Source organism: Halichoerus grypus, chromosome 5 (genome assembly GCF_964656455.1).
Source record: "Halichoerus grypus chromosome 5, mHalGry1.hap1.1, whole genome shotgun sequence".
Classification (NCBI taxonomy): Eukaryota; Metazoa; Chordata; class Mammalia; order Carnivora; family Phocidae; genus Halichoerus; species Halichoerus grypus.
Genome location: NC_135716.1, coordinates 110266599 through 110288050, shown reverse-complemented (window position 1 = coordinate 110288050; position 21452 = coordinate 110266599). Strand labels below are relative to the sequence as shown.

Sequence of the window (21452 nt, the reverse complement as noted above, 5' to 3'; positions counted from 1 at the left end):
TCCTAATTAATTTGTTGGTGTATAGAAATGGATTCTTATATTAATCTTATATACTACAATCCTCTTATTAGTTCTCATCATTTGTCTATAGATAACTCTTGGATTTTCTATGTAGACAGCGATATGGTCTGCGAGATCTTGTTAAATCATGGTTTCAAGAAACATATCACAACACGGGGAAATATTCATAATGTAAATTTAAGTGAAAAGAGAACAGGCTGGTTGTACAGGAACTTGGCTTTCTTCACCCTCTCCTTGATCTCTGGGAAAGCGTGTGGCTAAGGTAGCAGGTGTGGGCTGAGTCCCACCTAAGTTTCACATACGAGCACAGCCCTGGCGTGGGACAGTGCCCGCACAGAGAATGGAGCACTTCCAACTAATTCCCACGAGGGACCACATGTGCCAGGCACTGCCCTGATGAAACTACAAAGGGCATGATCCACACACACAGGAAGAAGAGAAAATATAACTGGAAGGAAACACACAAAAATGTTTAGAGGCAAGACCCTAAACTGTGTAGGGTTGTAGAAAATAAGTTTTAAAAAACTCTGTTCTATACACTTTATTTAATGATCATATACTATTTTATATACTACTTTTATAACCACAGAAGACTCCTATTTCTTATTTCAGATTCAAGAGGCTTGGCAGGAGATGGAGAAACCTGGGCCAAGAGAGAACTGGCATAGGACAGACTATTCTTCCTCAGTTGAGGGCCTCAGAGGGTGTCCAAAGGAAGGCCCCAGGGGGCCAGGGCCCAAGTTTTAGCCAACGACACTTGGCACGTTCAGGGCGAGTGTTCAGGGCACTGAATACACTGGGATAGGAACATTAGGACCCTCATGGTCTCCCAGAAGCAGTCGGCACTCACGAAGCCATTGCCACTGAAGGAAGGCTCGAATGGCGCACGCATACTACAAATTGAACGGGATTGATGTCATTTACTGCCTGAAGCTGTGCAGTAAGAGCTTAAGCTTGAGGAAGGCAAGGGTCTGTTGACATCTTGAAAGCCTGGCCATCTGAGGGAAATTACCGGAATCTAAAATGATTACTCCCAGGGAGATGAAAGATTGGCTCAGCTTTCCCAGTTCCCGGCAGTCACTTTGCAAACTGGTGAGAATATTTGTGTAAGCTCCAGGAGCAACTTGTTATCAAGAGCCAAAAGGGAAGAGAACCAAATCTATGCTTACTTTCCAAATAAATATGAAGAGAAAGAATGGCCAAGCCATTTGGTACACGAGGCACTTGAACGTCTCATGTTCATATGTGCCTGATTTAACAGCCTTGCCATCCAGCCCAGCAGCTCACGTTCGAGAGAATCCTCTCCGGGTGTCCCGAGAGTGGAGAGGGCGACCGGCGAGCTGGGAGGCTGGGGGCCACGGCGGCAGCTTACACTGTGATCTCTGAGAGCTGCTCCTTGGTCAGGTTCAGGGGCTGGCTGGTGACGGTGATGCCGTACTCCTCAGGGTTCCTGTCCTTGTGCACGCCGGCCCGTAAGATGGCGTTGTGGGCCACGTTGAGAAAGCTCACCAGGGCATGCCGGCCTTTGTTGTTAAACCACACCTACAGGGCAGGGATGGACTTGGTTAGGCTGTGCTACAGCTGTTTTAAGAAAAAATGAGCTGCAGGAGAAAGAATGTGAGGAGGAGGAGGAAGGGTTTGGCAGCTGGAAGACATTCCAGGCTAGATTTCAACATGAGGAGGGATGGAATGTAATTAAGCTGGGGAAAAAAAACTGAAGTAACTAGCTCACGTGAGTTTTTAGCTCTAGGGCAGATGAGGCAGGACCAGTACCTTTATGTTGTCTTCAGTTTCTAGATGTTTAAGGAAAGCAGGCATTTCCTTAGAGGCCTCTCTGGTGATAGGGCCCTAGAAAACAGCACAAGGGTTTTTTTCCCCACTTAGCACTCACGATTATTTCTGTTTCATGATAACCAGCATGTCAGACGTTCTATCCAAATCTCCAAGCTGTTTACATACCCCGCTCACATTCATCATCTGGCCAAGATGGCTTAAAAATTCAACAAGTGCTTCCGCAGTGATGGGAAGAACTGGGAGCTTTCCTCCAATGGAAATTCCTCCATACCTGACAAGGGAACAAGAAGTCCTCAAGTCAGGGCCACGAACCATGCTTGTGGTGCTTCATACTTGTCAATAGCTCTCTCGGTTTCTGCAGGGAAATGTGTACTTTGGGAGCAATTGTCCGGACTAGTCAGCAACATGGCTCCACTTTACAAACCAACTATTAACCCTTCCTTGTTTCCACCAGGAAAAGTCCCAATCTTTACTGAGTTTGGTCTCTGCCCACTTCTCCAATGTCACCCCTGCTCATGCCTTCCCTCGAGTGGCACATTCCAGCCATGTCAGATCACTTCCAGAGCCCCCGCTGGTCCAGGCTGCTTTGGCGTCTCTGCCGAGGCGGGGCTGCTAGTTTCCCAGGAGGGCCTTTCCCTTTTTTGAGCATCTGGCCAACTCGGACTCATCTGTCATATGTCATCTTCTTTTTGATGTCTTCCCTGACTCTCCCTACACCCCAACCAAGGATTCCTTTCTGGTGCCACTCCTGTGCTTTGCAGATCCCCTGCCCTAACTCTGTTTCTAGCACCTTAACTGGGGTCCTAGCATTGGATCTCTCCTGCTTTCACCCATTTTCCACACTGCTTGGCAGTCTCAAGCGATCATGCTCAAACACCAATCTGGGCCTGTCACTCTCGGGTGTAAAGCCCTTCAGTGGCAGGATAAACGCCAAACTCCTTGATAAGAAAAAATTAATCTGTTGGCAAGGCAGAGGAGGGGAACTTTATTTCTCAGGGACTCAAATTGCCCCACCCATTTCTGCTTCAACTGAGACCCCACACTTCCCTCTAGGGAGAAATTCTAAAGGCTGGATTTCCCTTTCATGGTTTAGTATCCACCCAGGAAATCAAGTTAATATCAGCTCTGCATTCATTCTAGAGGCCCTACTGCTGAGGGACCATGGGAGGCCAGCTCACTCTTAGAATATTCCTGGATGATCCTCCAAGCCTCTGAAACTACTTGAGCCTCCAGAATGCCACAGGAATGGGGTTAGTCTGGGGCTGGGCCAGACTCCCTGAGGCTCAAGAGGGTTGGGCCAAAGAGTGGCAAGGCTTGGGTTACGCATCCTGTCACTGTAGCCCTCTCAATTGTTAACCTTGTGAGGTTTTAGAACCCCCTCTGAGTGAGAATGCTCTGGAACGCCTCTTAGGGGAACACCTCCTCCCCTATATATCCTCCAAGGAGATCTATTGTTTAGCCACATATCCTTCAGGACATGACTTGTGAGTTCCTGAGTACATATAGAACAGCCCATGTGGCTCCAGGTGTGGTTTTTTAATGTGCAGTTATTTTAAATGGATCAATCTGAGATTTTAATTTCACAAAAGTAGTTTCTTACCTCTGTTCGTTGACCCAGAATTTGCTCTTTAAGCTGAAAGCCAAAACAAATCATACAATGAATACCCTAAGGAAGGTGGTAGTGTTAACTTTCCTTCCAAACACTCATTGGGGCCGCTTAGTCTTGCAGGGCAGTTTTGCATTTCTTGATATCCAAACAATGGGAAGCTTCTCGGCCCAGGGGCCAAGCCCAAGTACACATGCAGAGGAAGGACTGGGTTCCACCGTTGGCTCTCCAAGTCACATCCTGCATTCTGGGCTTTCTGGGTGGTCCTGTGGTCAGGTCATTTGTCAGACCATCTGGAGCCAGAAAATAGGGCAACCACTATACCAGTGTGGAGTGAAGGCTGCAGCCCTCCCATCTTCCACCCTGCACAAACAAGACTTTAATATTAATCACCTGCACACTTGGGAGAAGGGCTGACTTAGTCCAAGCCCAAGGTTAAGAGACTGACTTCCAGCCAGTCAGGGGTAAAATGACAAGTAATGAGCAGATGCCAATTCTAGACCTCACAGTTCAGGCCCCCAAACTATCACTGTCATCAAGCACAAAATCCCAAATTCCATATTGCAAATTCATTGCTGAGAGCAATGTTTGGGATGGTTGTGGTTTTATTGCATTACTGAATAAATACTATGCACGCTGCTCTTATTTGTGTGCTTGGACGGCGTTTTTCATTTTGCTAGAGCTGGCCTGGCACTGCCTTCTCAGCAGCGGCTCTCCCCACTGGCAGTGTGTTCTAGTTAACCGAGTCCGTTTATCCTTTGTTCAGGGTCTGGCAGAAGAAGCAACTGAAAGGACTATGAAAATTAGACAGTATGTGTTTTATTTTAAGGCCCCAGAGCACACGGGGACTGGCTCAGGGTTCCCCATGACCCCCTTTCTAGAGCATGCTCTTGTCAAGCTTGGACAGGGGCTGCTGACGCCGCCCATCCCCCGCCGCGCCCTTGAGAAGCAGCTGCTGGGCTGAGAGAAGGGGGCACGCACAGAAGAGCTCACGGGCGGGCGTCCTGAAGGGCAGTGACCGAGAGGAGAATTTACAGCTAGGGTGTGACAAGCTGCGGCGAACCTGGCCAACCTGTGGCCTCCCTCACACGCTGCCATCCCGCTGCTTTTTTCCTACGTCGGTCTGATTTGTTCCTTTCTCCTTCTTGCTCATTATTTTCCCTCTTGCTTCTCTCCTTTTCTCTCTTTTTTCTCCTTTACTGGCCCTTCCAAATGTTGTCTCTCTTTCTGAACTAGTTAAAACATGAGGCTGCATTGTTGGATGCATTTTGTGCTTTCTTATTTTATTTTTAATGGTGCACGGGTTAAACTTTAAGACTGCTTCGCCTAAACAAAACAAAAATTGAAAACAAAATTAATCTTAAGTTGCATTTTACTTTATATATGTCTCAATTGCTTTTTCGGGTAAATCAGGAAAAAGAAAATTTTCCACTGCCCTGATTGTCGATAAGTTGTGTGAATAAATTATCTTCCGTCTCCAGTTAGTACTTTCTACAGGGAGCCAGGTTGTAAAGTATGAAAGAATTTCTTCTTACCTGCTTCGTATAAGAGCAGGATATGTTTTTACCAAGAAGTCGGAGATGTTCCTGTTTGTAAGGTCTTGTAGAATTTCAGTGCTGCGCTGTATTCTCTGAGGCAATAAGACATCTGTGTTAGTCACCTTGGAATCTGCTTGTTCTCTAAAAATTATTTATGGACTCAGCTGCTGGGAAGATACTGAATAAAGCACTGGCATATGCCTGGTTCCCACTTTAAAGAAGTGGGAGCCATCTTGGATTCCTCTCTTTTCTCCAACCCATTGACAAGATAGGATAGTTCCAACTCCAAAATAAATCTCCACTCCATCCCCACTGCTCCAGTTCCAGACTACCACCCTAGTCCAAGCCTCCACTCAGACCTCACCTGGACCTCGACAGAAACGTCCAGACTGATCTCCCTTATTCCACCCTGGCCCTCCAAAATCCATTCTCCAGGGATGCCTGAGTGGCTCAGTCAGTTAGGCGTCTGCCTTTGGCTCGGGGCATGATCCCAGGATCCTGGGATCGAGTCCCGCATCGGGCTCCCTGCTCAGTGGGGAGCCTGCTTCTCCCTCTCCCTCTGCCTCTCCCCCTGCTTGTGCGCTCTCTCTCTCTGACAAGTAAATAAATAAAATCTTAAAAAAAAAATCCATTCTCCACCCAGCAGCCAAACTGAGCTTTAAAAATGTAGATCAGAATATCCCAGCCCTTGCTTTTCCCATTCCAATAAACCCTAGGTTCCTCTGAGGATCATCACCAAGGCTGACACAGCCACACAATCCGGCCCTACCCTGCTCTCTGAGCCATTCAGCCGCCACTCTCCTTACTCCTCACCCTCCCCATCTGTCCTCCCTGCTTCTCCACTGCACACCCCTCATTCCTGAGGTAGCTCTGCACTTGGCCATGCCCTCTGCCTGCATTGCTCTGCCCGGACAACCTCACACGGCTAGTTCATCACCATTCAAGTTATCAGCCTCCATTTTACTCCTCAGAGAAGTATTTTCTATTTCTAGTCACTCTCTATCATAACCTACTGCTGCATTATCTTCTCATCTGCATCTCTCTCTCAAATTTTCTTTCCAATTCATTGGCTTCCTTGTTTTTATCTGTTACCTCCCTGTATGATTAAATTCTCGGAGAGCAGGGACTTTCTCTGTGGTGTCCCCAGCACTCAGAATACTACCTGCAATGTAGGTGAAACAATAAATCTGTGACATGGATGAAAGAATTCAAACAGTCCCTTACCATTTACAGATTGCTTTCAAAATGTATCTAGAACTGGAAGCTGGTTTCACCTTTGGAAGAGTCAAAAAGCGCATGAGTTTGGCCACCAGGTGGCAATATTACTTTAAATTTGGGTCTACATAGTGTTGGTTCAGTTTTGGTCAATCAAGAACCTGAGGTGTCAAGGGCACAACTCAGATGTAGATGAGGGTATTTCTGGTGGCATTAAAAACACATCACACATACCATCACATACCATTCTTTTCATTTTTATACACTTTCTGCTTCCCCACCCCCCTTTCCCATTTTACTCCCTTCAATTCACTTTCTTCACTTGGTTCGTCCAATGCTAGGAGAACTAGCATCTACTGAATGCTTACTGTGTGTCAGGCACTGTGTTAAATGCTCTATATTCATTGTCTCCCTTAATCCTTATACACTTATGAAAGAGGAATTGTTGCTTTAATTTACAGCCAAACTGAGGTCCAGAAAGCTCAGCTAACTTGCACCAAGTTACAGAAATTATAGGGGGTTGTGCTAGGATTTGAACCTACATCGGTCTGTCTCCATAGCCCTGCTCTTTTCACTCTGTCACCTGCTTCTCAAGCTGAGAATGGCACCTAGGGGACCTGCCACGCTACCCTGGTAGAAACTAGGCTGGAACAGTTGCTGGTGTCTGGTAATTTGTGATAAATTATTTTCTAAAAATTCTATCAAATAAAAGACTCCTACAACTTGATCTCTGTGTATTCTAGAAGTCAGGGATGGAGCACTTCCACATCAGGACTTACCACCATTCAAAGAATGTTAGGACAGGAAGGGACCCTAGAGAAGACTGCATCAACACCCCCATTTTCCTGATGTGTACAATTTACCAGCTCTGAGTGAAGCCTGTATCCTTTGGCTTTATTCCAGGCTGAATAGGAGAGTGTGTTTGAGTGAGTGGGATGAGTGGGTCTAAATATGAGCATATGTGTGTGTGTGTGTGTAAAACACACACACACACACACACACACACAGCATCTCCTGTACTGATGCCTGAGATTCAGTTTTGCTCCCAAGAGAAGCATCAATGATAGGAAATGCGGGAGTGATAAAAAAAAAAAAAAAATCACAAGAACTGGCTTGCCTTTTTCTAGGACTCTGGCTATGGGGATCTGTTAAATTTTCCCACTAGGGACCAAGGACTAATTATTGAAAAAAAGTTCCTAAGCTAGGCAGGCAGCCTTGAAAGTAGGATCCACTGAGGAAATGAATCTCCATGTAGCTATGCTTGGCCCTCCTCCCCTGTCTTCCCAGCCAAGGACTCCTGTGCTGTGTCCCAATGCTGGCTGAGTAGAAGCGGCTGCAAGGCCCCTCAGTCATCCCAGCAGAAGCAAAGTTTCCTCTTGGGATACAGAGAATTGGAACAAGTTCCCTGATTCCCTCTTCTGGAATCTCTATGACACTGCAGTGGCTGAGTTGTGATTCAAAGGGAAAACATATTGCTTGAAAAATATAAAGGTATATGCTTTTACCAAATAAAAAAAGAGAAAAACAGGAGGATGCTCACAAACACAGAATCACTTATAGGCCAACAATGGTGATTGATGCTATCGCAAAATTTAGTCGTCCCCCATTATGTGCTCTGCCCTTCTGCTGTATGCCATGGTAACACACTTTTTTGTTGGGTTCAAGGCCTCCCAGAATAAAGACTATATAGTTCTCAGTCTTCCTTGATGTTCAGTACTGGCTAATCATGTTTAAGAGAAAGGGCAGTGTGGTAGCTTCTGGAAATCTTCCTTCAAAGACAGTGCATTTGCACACTTTGCCCTCTCTTCGTCTTCTACTCTGCTACCAGGAGAGTAGCTTCTGCCATGTTGGCCAGTGAGGCTAAGGGGTGTTTACCAGGGAGGAGCAACAGAACACAAGGTCACCGACTGCCTGCATGAACTTTCACTTGTGTCTTATGTTTATCCACTATCAGTTTGAGGTTGTCATCAGTTCAGTTGAATCTAATTCTAAATAATACAGTTTCTTTACCCACATTATTTCATTGAGTTCTCATAATAACGCTACGAAGTAAGTAGTTACCTTTAATTTATAAATGAGGAAATGAAGGCTCAGAGAGGCCAAGTAACCAGACTGGAGCTCTCTGTGCCAATGCCAGTGCTCATCCCACTGGGACACACTGCTTCCTGGGGAATCGTTCAATCACTGGCAGATCATTAGAGAGGGCCACATGAGGCCCAGTTCCATGCCAGTCAGCTGGGAGGCCTGTTAGCAACTGAAGACAGAGTAAGACTTCTCTGGCTCCTTTCACTGTCTCTGACACCCCTGGGAGAGGCTCACTGGGGTGACACATCAAGGAGTTCAGAACTCCCAAAAAGGGCTCCTGGGTGGCTCAGCCAGTTAAGCGTCTGCCTTCGGCTCAGGTCCTGGGATCGAGTCCCGCATTGGGCTCCCTGCTCAGTGGGGACTCTGCTTCTTCCTCTATCCCTCCCTCCTGCTTGTGATCTCTCTCTCCCTCTCCTTCTCAAATAAATAAATAAAATTAAAAAAAAAAAAAAAACCTCCCCAAAGAGGATGCTGCTCAGAGAAAAATGTAGGTGGCTGGCTGTGTTTGTGTATGTGTGTGTGTGTATGCGTGCACGCACGTGCACACATGCATGTATATGCATGTTAGTTACACAGCATGTGGCAAATGTCTTAATTAAGTTGTTAACAAGTGTGCAAATACATATGCATTTGAATGGACACTACATTGGAATGGAAAACACTGAAAACTCACATGTTCAATGAGAGGTTAGTTACACAAATTAAATGAAACAGTGGAATAGTATGCAGGCATTAAAAGTGATGATGTATATTTATTGACATGAACCTATGTTCGTGATATATTTAAGTGAAAATAACAGGTTTCAAGACAGCATTTTGAATATAATCCTGTTTTAATGGATAAAAAGCAAATGTTATTGGTTATCTCCAATTATAGGATGATTTTTTTTTCTTCTGACTTAACTGTATTTTCTAATTTTTCTATAATGAGCATACATGACTTGTATATTTTTTTCTTTTTTTAATGCTTTAAAAAAAAAAAGATTTTATTCATTTATTTGTCAGAGAGAAAGAGAGCACAAGCAGGGGGAGTGGCAGGCAGAGGGAGAAGCAGGTTCCCCGCTGAGCAGGGAGCCCAATGTGGGGCTCAATCCCAGGACCCTGGGATCATGACCTGAGCGGAAGGCAGACACTTAACCAACTGAGCCACAAGGTGTCCCGACTTGTATATTTTTTCAGTGTTTAAAGTTTTTTTTTTTTTTTAATTAAATTGAAGAGGTAGTGCCTGGTGGAAAATGGAGCTACTGGCTGTGACAGGGCCCTTTAGCATGCCCCTCTGAGAGAACCCGAGGACTCCTCTGGCCCTTCACTCAGCTGTCAGTTTGAAATGTTAGTCTACAAACTCGGGAGGCACAGTGCATTTCCCCCAATCCCTGCTGTCACAGGCAGACTCAGGGCCCCTGGTTTCCCACGGAGGGTCGAGCTACCTGAGGGGGTGGGAGCCCCCCTGCGCCCTCGGGGCACTCAGGGAGCATGGTGAGCTTCTCTCTGGTGCTGCACATGCAGGAGGGCGAAGGGTCCTCTGGCGTCCATTTCTGCTTCTGGAACAGGTGGGTGATGTTCGGGGACACAGAAGGAGTCTTCCAGGGGGTTGAATTGCCACAGGGATACTCCCTCATGGAAGGCAAGAAAATATTTCACAAGCAGCTCCAGTTGATAAAAATCCCTAAAAATAAGAAATAGCGCCTAACCCTCTCCTTAGCCTTTCCTCTATGTCCTCAGACCCACGCATCTTCTTCTATTCTTGGAGGTTAGTTTCTGCTCAAAAAAATTAAGACTAGAATTTTGTTGATTGACTAGGTGTGGGGCTGGGCAATAACTATCTACTTTGTGGACTGTTTTATCTGCCTTCTTCCTCCTGGCACCTCTAGCTGTTGAGAAACAGAACAAATAAAAGAGGAGCTGGAACTTCGTCTGTTTTGGTCCTTACCTATAGCTCTGAAAAACACTGAATGAGACAAGCCATTAAAATTATACTGAAATTTTAGGATTCTTAGTGGATTTCAACTACTCTCTATAACTCCCTTCTCTGTACTTACAGGAATTGAAAGTTATATAATTAATGCCATTCTAGGTCCAATTAAACAATAGCACGTCCCACATCTCCCTCCTTTCCCTGTTCAGATTCCTTTCAAATACGTTGTGGGAAGCATATGTCAACTCAGTACAGAACTTTCTATATTGGGAATTCTAGAAATACAGAGCTGACTGTTGACACAGGAGCTTCCTAGGAGGTGGTGACACCCTTGCACACGGGTGTTGAAGGAGAGGCAGGGTGACGGTCAGGGATGTGTAAGCACCTGTGTAACAGAGAGCAGGATGGAGATGGGGCCTCTCGAGACTTGCCATGCCGGGACCCCGCCCTCAGGGCTTGCCTAGGGCAGCTGCTGCTGGGAGAACAGGGGTGTGCAGGGACTTACGGAAGCCACTCTTCCTTCAGGCAGCGGTTGCCAAAGCCTGGCTTGTTCAGGAGGACATCTGCAAGTGCTGCAAGCTGCTCACTGCCCGGCTGGTCCAAACTAGACAGAGTGAGAGGGGCTTACTTGACAGATACATGACTGGGACAAAGGGACAAAGCAGCCAACACACAACTCGACAGGCGTGCACTGAATGGCTGCTCCATACTGGGCATGTATTCAAGCCACAGAATGCTGCCTAGGGGTGGTTGTAGGTCTCCTGGGAAGGGAATGTGCTACTTCCACGTGCCTGGCGATCTGCTGGCATATCATGTCTACACCTCAAAAAGATGGAGTTGAACCTATTCACCCAACCTTTACTTTCTCTTTCCTTACTCCTGGCAGTCCTGGTTGTCCACTTGGGGTCACCTTTCTCAAGTGATGGGTACATTAACTTCCTTTTGAGGGCAGTCCAAGGCTCCCTACCACATTGGTTGCTGTGGAAAGGGGAAGGTCCCACCAAGCAGTCTGACCTGGGAGCCCCACAACCCACAGGGGTGAATGATGACCTTTAGGCATGAGTCTACACACCTGAAGAAAGTGTACTGCTGCCCATACATCCAGGGGTGAAGGACCAAAGCCGGATATTCACCAAAGGGAGGGACGATGATGGAAAGCATCAGAGCCAAAAACACAAAAGTGGCTGGGAGCACAATCTGTCAGAAAATAAACATGGCAACGTGGGCTATGGTATGTGGTAGGTTAAATACACACACACACACACACACACACACACACACACACACACACTCATTCTTCTAAACATGTTGCAGCCCCATAACTGGGCCCTGGTGAAGAAGGTCAGGCTTCTGGGGAACATTATAAAGGAAGACACACAAAGGCAAGGTGTGTAGGAGAAAACAGAATGTTCTGGTGGCCACTGAAGAATGGCTGAAGTAGGCCAACACTGAGCACTGAGGTAGCCATGTTCAGCCAGAGGTGAACCAGAGTTTCTGTACCTGAATAAAAAATATATATATAAAAAAAGAGGGAGGAGGAGCAAGATGGCAGAGGAGTAGGGACCTAAATTTCGTCTCGTCACAGGAATTCAGCTAGATAGGGATCAAACCATTCTGAACACATACGAACTCAACAAGAGATCGAAGAAAAGAATAGCAGCAACTCTGCACAGAAAAGCAACAGCTTTCTGGAAGGTAGGACGTGCGGAGAAGTGAATCCGAGGCGATATTCAGGAAGATAGACCACAGGGGAGGAGGCCTCCGTCGGCCGCTTCTGGCAAGTGACAGAGCAGCGGAGCACAAAATCAGAACTTTTAGAAATCTGCTCCGCTGAGGGACATCGCTCCAGTGGCTAAGCAGGGGGTGGAACTCTCACTGGGACAGTGGAGTCTCGGGACCCTCAGGATCACAGAAAGACCGGGGGTGCCTGAGTGAGGCAGAGCTCCCAGGTATCGGAGCAGGGAAGCCGACTGCAGAGATGGAGCCGAGGAGCGGGCTCTCAGCTCAGGGTTGCCATAAACCGCGATCTGCACCACAGTTGGGCCACTGCTCCCCCAGCAGGGACCCAACAAGTTGCAGATCCGGGGAGACTCCCCTTCCTCCCCTGGGAGGAGCGGTGCGGGAGCGCACCGCAGAGATCTGCTGGGTTTGGAGACTCCACGTGGGGTCGTGTGCCAGAGATAGAAACGCTCGGTCACAGGCCGGGTGAGCACGGAGTGCAGCCAGAGACTGGGGAGACAGGAGTGACTGACTGCTTTTCTCTGGGGGCGCACTGAGGAGTGGGGCCCCAAGTTCTCGGCTCCTCCGGGGCGGAGATCGGAGGCCACCATTTCACTGTCGTCCTCCAAAGCTGAACGGAAAGCTTGCAGGGAACAAAAGTTCCCGAGAGCAAACCCGAGCAGATGACTTAGCCCGGACCGGCAAGGGCGGGGCAATTCCGCCTCCGGCAAAGACATTTGGGAACCACGCAACAGGCCCCTCCCCCAGAAGATCAGCAAGAACAGCCAGCCAAGACCAAGTTTACCGATCAATGAGAACGGCAGAACTCCAGCACTAGGGAAATACTGCACATAGAATTCATGGCTTCACCCTCTGTCTGCCCCTCCCCCTGCTTGTGTGCTCTCTCTCTCTCTCTGACAAATAAATAAAGTCTTTAAAAAAAAAAAAAGAATTCATGGCTTTTTTCCCCATGATTCTTTAGTCTTTCAAAGTTAATTTTTTAAATTTTCTTTTTCTATTTTTTTTGAATTTTTCTTTTTCCCTTTTCAAACCAACATCTTATCAATCCCTTTTTTAAAAATCTTTTTTATTTTTCATTTTTAGAGTCATATTCTACCCCTTCATTGTAGTTAACCTTATTTTTTGTATATATATAAGTTGTTCTCTCTTTAAAATTTTGGGATACAGTTTCTTCTAACAGACCAAAATATACCCTTAATCTCTAGTGTATGGCTTTGTTCTAGTCTCCTGCCTGGTCACATTCTCTCCCCCCCCCCCCTTTTTTTTATTTCTCTTCTTTCTTTTTTCAACCAACTTCTTATCAATTCTTTTTATAAAATCTTTTATAATTTTCATCTTTAGAGTCAATATTCCATCCTTCATCATATTTACCTTTATTTTTGTACATATGTAAGTTTTTCTTTCTTTAAAATTTTGGGAGGCAGTTTCTTCTAACAGACCAAAATACGCCCAAAATCTAGTGTGTGGCACTGACCTATTCACCATCCTGATCATGTTTGATCATATTCTTTTTTCTTTTCTTTCTTTCCCTTTCTTTTCCCCCTGGTTTTGGGTCTCTTCTGATTTGTTTAGTGTATATTTTTCCGGGGTCGTTGTTACCCTGTTAGCACTTTGTTCTCTCATTCATCTATTCTCCTCTGGACAAAATGACAAGATTGAAAAACTCACCTCAAAAAAAAGAACAAGAGGCAGTACCGACTGCCAGGGACCTAATCAATACAGACATTAGTAAGATGTCAGAACTAGAGTTCAGAATGACAATTATAAATATACTAGCTGGGCTTGAAAAAAGCATGGAAGATACTAGAGAAACCCTTTCTGGAGAAATAAAAGAACTAAAATCTAACCAAGTCGAAATCAAAAAGGCTATTAATGAGGTGCAATCAAAAATGGAGGCTCTAACTGCTAGGATAAATGAGGCAGAAGACAGAATTAGTGATATAGAAGAACAAATGATGGAGAATAAAGAAGCTGAGAAAAAGAGAGAGAAATAACTGCTGGATCATGAGGGCAGAATTCGAGAGATAAGTAATACCATAAGATAAAACAATATTAGAATAATTGGGATCCCAGAAGAAGAAGAAAGAGAGAGAAGGGCAGAAGGTATAATGGAGCAAATCATAGCAGATAATTTCCCTAATTTGGGGAAGAAACAGGCATCAGAATCCAGGAGGCACAGAGAAACCCCCTCAAAATCAATAAAAATAGGTCAACACTCCGACATCTAATAATAAAACTTACAAGTCTCAGAAACAAAGAGAAAATCCTGAAAGCAGCTCAGGACAAGAGGTCTGTAACCTACAATGGTAGAAACATTAGATTGGCAGCAGACCTAACCACAGAGACCTGGCAGGCCAGAAAGGACTGGCATAATATATTCAGAGCACTAAATGAGAAAAATATGCAGCCAAGAATACTATATCCAGCTAGGCTGTCATTGAAAACAGATGGAGAGATAAAAAGCTTCCAGGACAAACAAAAACTAAAAGAATTTGCAAACACCAAACCAGCCCTACAAGAAATCTTGAAAGGGGTCCTCTAAGCAAAGAGAGAGCCTAAAAGTAGCATAGACCAGAAAGGAATAGAGACAATATACAGTAACAGTCACCTTACAGGCAATCCAATGGCACTAAATTCATATTTTTCAATAGTTTCCCTGAATGTAAATGGGCTAAATGCCAATCAAAAGACACAGCGTATCAGATTGGATAAAAAAAAACAAGACCCATCGATATGCTACCTGCAAGAGACTCATTTTAGACCCAAAGACACCCCCAGATTGAAAGTGAGGGGGTGGAAAACCATTTCCCATGCTAATGGACATCAAAAGAAAGCTGGGGTGGCAATCCTTATATCAGACAAATTAGATTTTAAACCAAAGACTATAATAAGAGATGAGGAAGGACACTATATCCTACTTAAAGGGTCTATCCAACAAGAAGATCTAACAATTAATTGTAAATATCTATGCCCCTAACATGGGAGCAGCCAATTATATAAGCCAATTAATAACAAAAGCAAAGAAACACATCGATAACAATACAGTAGTAGGGGACTTTAACACCCCCCTCACTGAAATGGACAGATCATCTAAGCAAAAGATCAGCAAGGAAATAAAGGCTTTAAATGACACACTGGACCAAATGGACTTCATAGATATATTCAGAACATTCCATCCCAAAGCAACAGAGTACACATTCTTCTCTAGTCCCCATGGAACATTCTCCAGAATAGATCACATCCTGGTCACAAATCAGGTCTCAACCTGTACCAAAAGATTGGGATCATTCCCTGCATATTTTCAGACCACAATGCTTTGAAACTAGAACTCAATCACAAGAGGAAAGTTGGAAAGAACTCAAATACGTGGAGGGTAAAGAGCGTCCTACTAAAGAATGAATGGGTCAACCAGGAAATTAAAGAAGAATTAAAAAATTCATGGAAACAAATGAAAATGAAAACACAACTGTTCAAAATCTTTGGGATACAGGGTGTCCTGAGAGGAAAGTATATAGCAATACAAAGCTTTCTCAAGAAATAGGGAAGGTCTCAAATATACAACCTAACCCTACACCTAAAGGAGCTGGAGAAAGAACAGCAAATAAAGCCTAAGCCCAGCAGGAGAAGAGAAATAATAAAGATCAGAGCAGAAACCAATGAAATAGAAACCAAAAGAACAGTAGAACAGATCAACGAAACTAGGAGCTGGTTCTTTGAAAGAATTAACAAGATTGATAAACCCCTGGCCAGACTTATCAAAAAGAAAAGAGAAATGACCCAAATAAATAAAATCATGAATCAAAGAGGAGAGATCATAACCAACACCAAAGAAATACAAACAATTATAAGAACATATTATGAGCAACTATATGCCAGCAAATTGGACAATCTGGAAGAAATGGATGCATTCCTAGAGACCTATAAACTACCAAAACTGAACCAGGAAGAAATAGAAAACCTGAACAGACCCATAACCAGTAAGGAAATTGAAGCAGTCATCAAAAATCTCCCAACAAACAAGAGCCCAGGGCCAGATGGCTTCCCAGGGGAATTCTACCAAACATTTCAAGAAGAATTAATACCTATTCTTCTGAAACTGTTCCAAAAAATAGAAATGGAAGGAAAACTTCCAAACTCATTTTATGAGGCCAGCATTACCTTGATCCCAAAGTCAGACAAAGACTCCATCAAAAAGGAGAATTACAGACCAATATCCCTGATGAACATGGATGCAAAAATTCTCACCAAAATACTAGCCAATAGGATCCAACAGTACATTAAAAGGATTATTCACCAGGACCAAGTGGGATTTATTCCTGGGCTGCGAGGTTGGTTCAACATCCGCAAATCAATCAATGTGATACAATACATTAATAAAAGAAAGAACAAGAACCATATGATCCTCTCAATAGATGCAGAAAAAGCATTTGACAAAGTACAGTATCGTTTCTTGATTAAAACTCTTCAGAGTGTAGGGATAGAGGGTCCATACTTCAATATCATAAAAGCCATCTATGAAAAACCCACAGCAAATATTCTCAATGGGGAAAAACTGAGAGCTTTCCCCCTAAGGTCAGGAACACAGCAGGGATGTCCCCTATCACCACTGCTATTCAACATAGTACTAGAAGTCCTAGCCACAGCAATCAGACAACAAAAAGAAAGAAAAGGCATCCGAATTGGCAAAGAAGAAGTCAAACTCTCACTCTTTGCAGATGATATGATACTTTATGTGGAAAACCCAAAGGACTCCACCCCAAAACTGCTAGAACTCCTACAGGAATTCAGTAAAATGGCAGGATATAAAATCAATGCACAGAGATCAGTTGCATTTCTATACTCCAACAAGACAGAAGAAAGAGAAATTAAGGAGTCGATCCCATTTACAGTTGCACCCAAAACTGTAAGATACCTAGGAATAAATCTAACCAAAGAGGCAAAGAATCTTTACTCAGAAAACTATAGAATACTCATGAAAAAAATTGAGGAAGACACAAAGAAATGGAAAAACGTTCCATGCTCATGGACTGGAAGAACAAATATTGTGAAAATGTCTATGCTACCGAGAGCAATCTACACATTTAATGCAATCCCTATCTAAACATCATCCACTTTTTTCAAAGAAATGGAACAAATAATCCTAAAATTTGTATGGAACCAGAAAAGACCCCGAACAGCCAGAGGAATGTTGAAAAAGAAAAGCCAAGCTGGTGGCATCACAATTCCAGACTTCAAGCTCTATTACAAAGCTGTCATCATCAAGACAGTATGGTACTGGCACAAAAACAGACACATAGATCAATGGAACAGAATAGAGAGCCCAGAAATGGACCCTCAACTCTATGGTCAACTAATCTTCGACAAAGCAGTAAAGAATGTCCAATGAAAAAAAGACAGTCTCTTCAACAAATGGTGTTGGGAAAATTGGACAGCCACATGCAGAAGAATGAAACTGGACCATTTCCTTACACCACATGCAAAAATAGACTCAAAATGGATGAAAGACCTAAATGTGAGACAGGAATCCATCAAAATCCTAGAGAAGAACACAGGCAGCAACCTCTTCGACCTCAGCCACAGCAACTTCTTCCCAGAAACATTGCCAAAGGCAAGGGAAGCAAGGGCAAAAATGAACTAGTGGGACTTCATCAAGATAAAAAGCTTTTGCACAGCAAAGGAAACAGTCAACAAAACCAAAAGACAACTGACAGAATGGGAGAAAATATTTGCAAACGACATATCAGATAAAGGGCTAGTACCCAAAATCTATAAAGAACTTATCAAACTCAACACCCAAGGAACAATAATCCAATCAAGAAATGGGCAGAAGACATGAACAGACATTTTTCCGAAGAAGACATCCAAATAGCCAACAGACACATGAAAAGGTGCTCAACATCACTCGGCATCAGCGAAATCCAAATCAAAACCTCAATGAGATACCACCTCCCCACACCAGTCAGAATGGCTAAAATTAACAAGTCAGGAAAGGACAGATGTTGGCAGGGATGCGGAGAAAGGGGAACCCTCCTACACTGTTCGTGGGAATGCAAGCTGGTGCAGCCACTCTGGAAAACAGTATGGAGGTTCCTCAAAAAGTTGAAAATAGAGCTACCCTATGACCCAGCAATTGCACTACTGGGTATTTACCCCAAAGATACAAATGTAGTGATCCAAAGGGGTACGTGCACCCCATGTTTATAGCAGCAATGTCCACAATAGCCAAACTATGGAAAGAGCCAAGATGTCCATCAACAGATGAATGGATAAAGAAGATGTGGTATATATATGCAATGGAATATTACACAGCCATCAAAAAAACCCAAAATCTTGCCACTTGCAACAATGTGGATGGAACTAGAGGGTATTATGCCAAACGAAATAAGTCAATCAGAGAAAGAGAAGTATCATATGATCTCACTGATATGAGGAATTCTTAATCTCAGGAAACAAACTGAGGGTTGCTGGATTGGTGGGGGGTGGGAGGGATGGGGTGGCTGGGTGATAGACATTGGAGAGAGTATGTGCTATGGTGAGTACTGTGAATTGTGTAAGACTGATGAATCACAGACCTGTACTCCTGGAACAAATAATACATTGTATGTTAAAAAGAAGAAAGAAGAAGAAAGAAGAAGAAAGAGGAAGAAAGAAGAAAGAAGAAAGAAGAAAGAAGAAGAAGAAGAAGAAGAAGAAGAAGAAGAAGAAGGAGGAGAAGAAGAAGAAGAAGATGATAGTAGGAAGGGAAAAAGGAAGGGGGGGGAATCGGAAGGGGAGATGAACCATGAGAGACTACGGACTCTGAGAAACAAACTGAGGATTTTAGAGGGGATGGGGTGGGGGGATGGGTTAGCCCCGTGATGAGTATTAAGGAGGGCATGTATTGCATGGAGCACTGGGTGTTATATGCAAACAATGAATCATGGAACACTACATCAAAAACTAATGACGTAATACATGGTGACTAACATAACATAATAAAATTTAAAAAAATAAAAAATAAAAATGAATCAAAAGCCATTAAAAAAAAAGAGTACCCAAAGCAATCTATAGATTGAATGCAATTCCTATCAAAATACCAATAGCATTTTTCACAGAACTAGAACAAACAATCCTAATATTTGTATGGAACTACAAAAGACCCTGAATAGCCAAAGCAATTTTGAAAAAGAAGAACAAAACTGGAGGTATCACAATTCCAGACTTTAAGTTCTATTACAAAGCTGTAGTAATCAAAACAGCACGGTACTGACACAAAAACAAATAGATCAATAGAACACAATAGAGAACCCAGAAATAAACACTCAATTAATCTTTGACAAAGTAGGATAGAATAAGCCACGGGAAAAGGTCTCTTCAACAAATGGTGCTGGGAAAACTATATGATTACATGAAAAGAATGACAGTGGATCACTTTCTTACACCAAACACAAATATAACTCAAAATGGATAAGAGACCTAAATGTGAGACCTGAAACCATAAAAACCCTAGAAGAGAGCACAGGAAGTAATTTCTCTGACATCAGCCATAGCAACCTTTTTCTAGATATGTCTCCTGAGGCAAGGGAGATAAAAGCAAAAATAAACTATTAAAACTACAGCAGAATAAAAAGCTTCTGCACAGCAAAGGAAGTAATCAACAAAACTAAAAGGCAACCTACAGAGTGAGAGAAGATATTTGCAAATGACATATCTGATAGAGGGTTAGTATCCAAAATATATAAAGAACTGATACAACTCAACACCCCAAAAACAAATAATCCAATTTAAAATTGGGCAGAAGACAAGACAGACCTTTCTCCAAAGACAAATAGATGGCCAACAGCACATGAAAAGATGTTTGACAACACTCATCATCAGGAAAATGCAAATCAAAACCACAATGAGATATCACCTCACACCTATCAGAATGCCTAAAATCAACAACACAAGAAACATGTGTTGGCAAGGATGTGGAGAAAAAGGAACCCTTGGTGGGAATGCAAACTGGGCCAGCCACTGTGGAAAACAGTATTGAGGTTCCTCAAAAAATTAAAAACAGTAATTGCACTACTGGATATTTACCCAAAAAATACAAAAACACTAATTCAAAGGGACAAAGCCCCCCCCCCCATGTTTATTGCAGCATTATTTACAATATCCAAACTATGGAAGTTGCCCAAGTGTCCATGGATAGATGAATGGATAAAGAAAACATGAGATATATACCATGGAATATTAGTCATAAAAGAGAATGAAATCTTGCCATTTGCAGTGACATGGATGGAGCTAGAGAGTATAATGCTAAGTGAAATAAGTCAGTCAAAGACAAGTACCATATGATCTCACTCATATGTGGAATTTAAGAAACAAATGAGCAAAGGGAAGAAAGAGAGAGACAAACCAAGAAACAGACTCTTAACTACAGAGAACAAACTGATGGTTACGGGGGGGGGGGGGGGAGTGAAATAGGTGATGGGGATTGAGGAGTACGCTGGTCATGATGAGCACTGAGTAACATACAGAATTGCTGAATCACTCACTATATTGTACATCTGAAACTAATATAACACTGTAGGTTAATAATACTGGAATTAAAATTAAAAAGTTAATTTAAGAGAAAAGGAAAAAGGAAAAAGAGGCCAATGACCTTGATATGTAGGGTCACTGCAAAAATGAATGCAAATATGACTTTGCCCTTCACTGTAAAAATGAAAACAATCTTAACATATTCACTATTATTTTATTTTCTCTGCTAGTGAGGTCAAACACTTAACGGAGAATCTTTATGTTACTAGGAATCACAATAAAGTTGGCAAGGAGCAAACAAAGCCGAGAGAACCTCAAGAGGGTGCTCATCACTGTGTCTGAAGCGCCGGCAGGAGAAAGGCCAGGAGAAAGCCAGAAAGAGAGAGGAGGGAAAGGCCAGGAGAGGGCAGGCAGGCCTTGGCCACCAGAGGCCAAGCGCGGGCAAGGCCCGACAGTAATACCTGGGCCAGGAAGTCCTTGTGGCTGCGCACACTGCGGTGGAACCGCTTGACCAGCAATGCCTGCACGTGCTGGAGGAGGAGCCGCGCCCCTGTGTTGAGCTGGCTGCGGGGCTTGGGCTCCGGGCAGGCCTGGCCGCCAGGGGGAGGCGCTGCTTCGGCCGCGCAGCCATCGGAGCCCTGCGGAATCTCTCTGGCCTCTCTGGGGCCCAACCACGGGTGTCGGAGGCTGACGTTTTCTCTTCTCTGTTGAGTGCCCCCTGATTTGGAAGATTGAATTAATAAATTTAGAAAAAAACACTCGCAGGGTTTGGCTCTCATGTGCCTTTTTTTTTTTTTACTGCACTGGTTTTTCCCTTCATTTAAATTAGCAACAAAATGTCAGGCGAGGTAGGTTAATAAGCTTTTAAAGATTCTATTTTGGGGGACACCTAGCTGGCTCAGTCAGCAGAGCATATGGCTTTTAAACTCAAGGGTCGTGAGTTTAAGCCCCACATTGGGTGTGGAGCCTACCAAAAAGAAAATAAATAAATAAAAATAAAATGATGATTCCATTTTTTTTATCATCTATAGAC

General features: G+C 43.7%; 1 protein-coding gene across 1 annotated transcript in view; it reads right to left on the bottom strand.

The window, feature by feature from the left end:
- The window catches only part of ABCA4 (ATP binding cassette subfamily A member 4), a 133719-nt gene that overhangs the window by 28629 nt on the left and 83638 nt on the right, over nucleotides 1-21452 (bottom strand). The window contains exons 27-35 of the mRNA XM_036094473.2: nucleotides 20881-21137; nucleotides 11247-11371; nucleotides 10680-10778; nucleotides 9687-9873; nucleotides 4957-5051; nucleotides 3416-3448; nucleotides 1981-2086; nucleotides 1795-1869; nucleotides 1394-1563 (exon numbers count right to left, since the gene is read on the bottom strand). Coding sequence (XP_035950366.1) covers nucleotides 1394-1563; nucleotides 1795-1869; nucleotides 1981-2086; nucleotides 3416-3448; nucleotides 4957-5051; nucleotides 9687-9873; nucleotides 10680-10778; nucleotides 11247-11371; nucleotides 20881-21137 — 1147 coding nt within the window. The remainder of the gene's footprint in view (nucleotides 1-1393; nucleotides 1564-1794; nucleotides 1870-1980; nucleotides 2087-3415; nucleotides 3449-4956; nucleotides 5052-9686; nucleotides 9874-10679; nucleotides 10779-11246; nucleotides 11372-20880; nucleotides 21138-21452) is intronic.